The sequence below is a fragment of the Sorghum bicolor genome, chromosome 6, assembly GCF_000003195.3.
Source record: "Sorghum bicolor cultivar BTx623 chromosome 6, Sorghum_bicolor_NCBIv3, whole genome shotgun sequence".
Classification (NCBI taxonomy): domain Eukaryota; kingdom Viridiplantae; phylum Streptophyta; class Magnoliopsida; order Poales; family Poaceae; genus Sorghum; species Sorghum bicolor.
In genome coordinates, this window is record NC_012875.2 from 32,164,237 (window position 1) to 32,167,973 (window position 3,737).

Here is a 3,737-nt window from a genome sequence, read left to right on the forward strand (position 1 = left end):
TAAGGTATCAATATTTTGGCTAGGTGACTTGATCTTGACTTTGTATGAAATTGCTGGGAGTTACCAATTAAGGTGTTTGTTTGACAATGCTAAGAGATTAGCGTATGATAAAAGGCTAACATGCATGGCCTTATGTGTATTGGAACACAAATTGCAAATCCTGTCCTAAACATGAATTTAGACATCTAGTGGGTTTTGGAAAGATAAATAAAATTCATAAGACCACACAAGAACTTTTTTTTACAAAACTGGAACCAGGAACCGTTTGACCCGACAACTATTTTAGAACCCATAACATCATGCCCTTGAGACTGGAACACCACATGCAACATTATTTATATCAAGATAGGAAGAATTTAACATGATTGAATTATTGCTTCCAAAGGTTCCAAGTACTGAGAGTTCCAACAGTTTTGGCTTCCATAGATACATTACTCGTGGTCGAGGACAAAGCCTGCAAGCTAAAGTTAGCCAACTTCCAATACAAGCAGGCAGGACATGCTACTAAGAGACATAAATACAACAATAACACAGTGACATATCATATACTCAGCTTTGATCAAGTTCACACTTCATCACTTCTCTCGAGCACAGTGACAATTGACTCAGGCATGTTTACTTCTCAAGTCAAGGAGAAGGGTTGGAAACTGGATCAAACTAACTGGCATATGGCAACCAATGTTCTCCTAGAATCTGAATTCCGGGTCAATGTCCATTGACTGTCCATATTTCACAGTTAAGTTGACCTGTAGGTACAAGTAACATTTATAAACACTAAAATACCAGACAATACATTTACATGAATAGCTCTAAGCATCCATGCAAACCTACTTTGAAAGAATGGCCAACCGAAACCTAGTAGGGCAAGATTATTTTTCAGCTTACAATTCTGTCCAATAACAAGATTTACATGGTGTGAGATTTCAAACCTTGGCTAATATTTGACATGAAGCTTATAATTACTTAACCCTTAATAAGCATAAGATTTAAGACCATAATGGAAATAATAAACATTGAATAAGCAGTTACCTTCAAGTATCTCCAACTGGAATCAGGCCATAGTGGGTCAAGATTTTCACAGCGAACTATTGTACCAGTAAACCTACAAGACAAGATAAAAACAATCATGAATAAACAACTACAAATAATGAGCAGGTACAATGATGGACCCGGTGTCATGAAGCTACAAAATACAAAAGGCCAATAAGGTAGTTACCTCCGCTCTAGTGCCTCTTCCCCTTCAAACCTCATCCTGAATCTCACCCCAAATAAAATAATTGTTCTTTTACTGACTCCATTATGGATCATATGGTATAATGAACTCTGAAGGGCTCATCCTAACATTGACATTTAGAGATTACCAGCAAGTTAATTTCACAAAATGCAGGTTATGGTTTCATGCAAGATAATCAAGGTAAAATAGTCAATTTCACACAGCACCTGTAGATCCAAACACAATACATGTTGGGTGCACACTGGTCCTAGATGCAGCATCACGAAGAGAGTAATTAGTAGGAATGAAAGGGAAATCAGTGAGTAATCAGTTAGTACTACTTTCTTTTATTCTCCGGCAACCATAATTGTTTCGATTAATTGTTTGAAATCAAGTAATACTACTTCTTTTATATTGGGATGAATCAAGTAATAAATTAAACAAAGATTCATTGTATCGATTCAAACCAGATTCATTAAAATGCTTTTTAGATTCAGAAAAGGAGATTCAAAAGAAATCAAAGACTCAGCACAATACATCCTCGATTCATGAATGTGTTGCTGCCACCTACAATTCAGTACTTAAAATGGAGAGAAAACTTCAAGACTATGGAATGTCATTACAAGAAAATAGAAACAAAGAAAAATGGAAAATGTCCATCATCATTTTCAGGCTTGTCTGTATCACTTGCACTGACATGATCCTTCTTGCTACTTGTATGTTCAAATAGTAATTATTATAGATATCGAATTCTGTAACAAAACTACGCTAATAACTCAAGTTCAGTAATAAAATGAGATTTGAATATATTCATCCGTTTGTCTAGGTAAATACACACATTCCAATTATCAATTAGAACTGAACTTACATTCAGAATGTAGGTGTCAGGATCTACAAATTCAACAGGAAAAGAAAATAGGACTAAAAATCAATTACCCAGCTAGCAAGTAGCAACATGAGATGGTTCAGATTGTGTGCGTCACCAGCGCTAGGTCTCTAGCCACACAGGGTAGACAGCACCACCAGCAGATCCTCTTCTGCCAAAATCACAGTCCCTGGTCGCCATACATCGTGAGGGGGGAGAGGGAGTCCCCGCATCTGCGCGCCGAGGACACCGCTGCCGCTGCTGTTGCTGCGAAGATCCGCTGCCGCTAAGGAGAATGTCACCTGTAATGCACGATCTGGTAGATGAATTAGGCGAAGCCTTCCAAGACTACCAGGAGGAGCATGTGCTGCTAGATCTGCCATCAATATGGATGCATAAGGCCTTACTAATTTCTCCTTGTTTTCTTCACGGAGATTGAAGAATCCAAACAAAATGGCTACATATTTTTAGACAGAAACACATATCTCTCGCGCAAAAACATACTTCTTGCTCAAAAGAAAAAGGGAAAAAAAGATTATCCTGTTCTCTCCAATGCAAGCGTCCGTCGTCTTCTTTCTCTCAATCTTCACTCCCACAATCAGCCACTCACCAGCGAAATCCGAGCCTGCCTCCCCGTGCGCGGCTCTTCCTGCCCAGCACCGTCACCGCCATGCCCCTTGCCCTCTCCTTCCTCCACCTCCCGCCCAACACTGCCCCTTTCCATTCCATCCAAGTCCATCGCACCCACCACTCGCACCCTCACCTCTCCCTCCGCACTCGGCACACCTCAGCGACAGTGGCAGCGGCCGAAGCAGAGAACTCGTCCGTATCGGCGGATGTCGAGATGGTCCGCGGGCGGGATGTCATTTGGATGGCGCGGTCCCCAACTGTGGTGGTGCTGTGGGACCTCGACAACAAGCCCTCGCTCAAGCCGCCGTTCTCGGCCGCCACCGCCCTCATTGGAGCCGCCTCCCTCCTCGGCCGCATCGTCTCGATCTCCGCCTTTGCCAACCGCCACGCCTTCTCCCACCTCCCTGGCTAGGTAGCCACCGAGCGTCGCGACCGCCACGCCCTCGACCGCGCCGAGCGCGCGCGGGTCGTTCCCGGAGGGAACGTCATGGCACAGGTGAGAAGCTAGGAGCGAAGGTGGCGGCAGCGTCGCGGCGACGACCAGGTAGCCTATCAGATCGGCGGCCTGACCACGATTTTAGGGTTCGATGGATGGCACCAGTGCCAACGGCGGACCGAGGGTTGGGAGCAGGCATGTCGAGGCGGTCTCCGCAACGCGGAGGCTGAGAGCGGGGGTGGAGGTGGTCTCCGGCTCTCTGCACTGCGTCGAAGCCAAAGGACGCCGCTTGGGGATGCCTGCGGTGGGAGTGGAGGCGGCGCCGGATCTCAGGGGATCGGAGGGAGCATGGAGTGGGGAGAGGCGGTTAGGAGGGAGGGAGCTCGAGGCTGGGGGAGCAGGTGTCAAAGGGAGCTCGGGGTTCGGGGCTCGGCAAGCGGTTGGAGGCCGGCGGCGTGGGCGTGGGCAGGACGCAGGAGTCGGGGGGAGCCAGAGAGCGGGTAGCGATAACCTGCGATGGAAGGACGTGCGTGGGGGGAGGCTGCGTGGAACCGCTTGCGGCTGTTGGTCGTAGTTGGGCAAGGGTGAGACGA

General features: G+C 46.3%; 1 protein-coding gene across 3 annotated transcripts; it reads right to left on the reverse strand.

The window, feature by feature from the left end:
* On the reverse strand, positions 322–2,143 carry LOC8070929 (auxin response factor 4). Of its 3 annotated transcripts, none has more exons than XR_002454353.1 (4): positions 1,441–2,143; positions 1,217–1,337; positions 1,030–1,102; positions 322–746 (listed from the first exon to the last, which is right to left on the reverse strand). XR_002454353.1 is itself a non-coding variant. In XM_021463886.1 (4 exons), the coding sequence occupies exons 1-4, from the start codon at positions 1,306–1,308 to the stop codon at positions 706–708; spliced, it is 264 nt and encodes an 87-aa protein (XP_021319561.1). In that variant the 5' UTR covers positions 1,309–2,143; the 3' UTR covers positions 322–705. The 3 variants fall into 3 exon arrangements, 2 of the variants coding, with proteins under 2 accessions (XP_021319561.1, XP_002447659.1); XM_021463886.1 differs by adding an exon at positions 832–889 and having other exon boundaries at positions 1,217–2,143; XM_002447614.2 differs by having other exon boundaries at positions 1,217–2,143.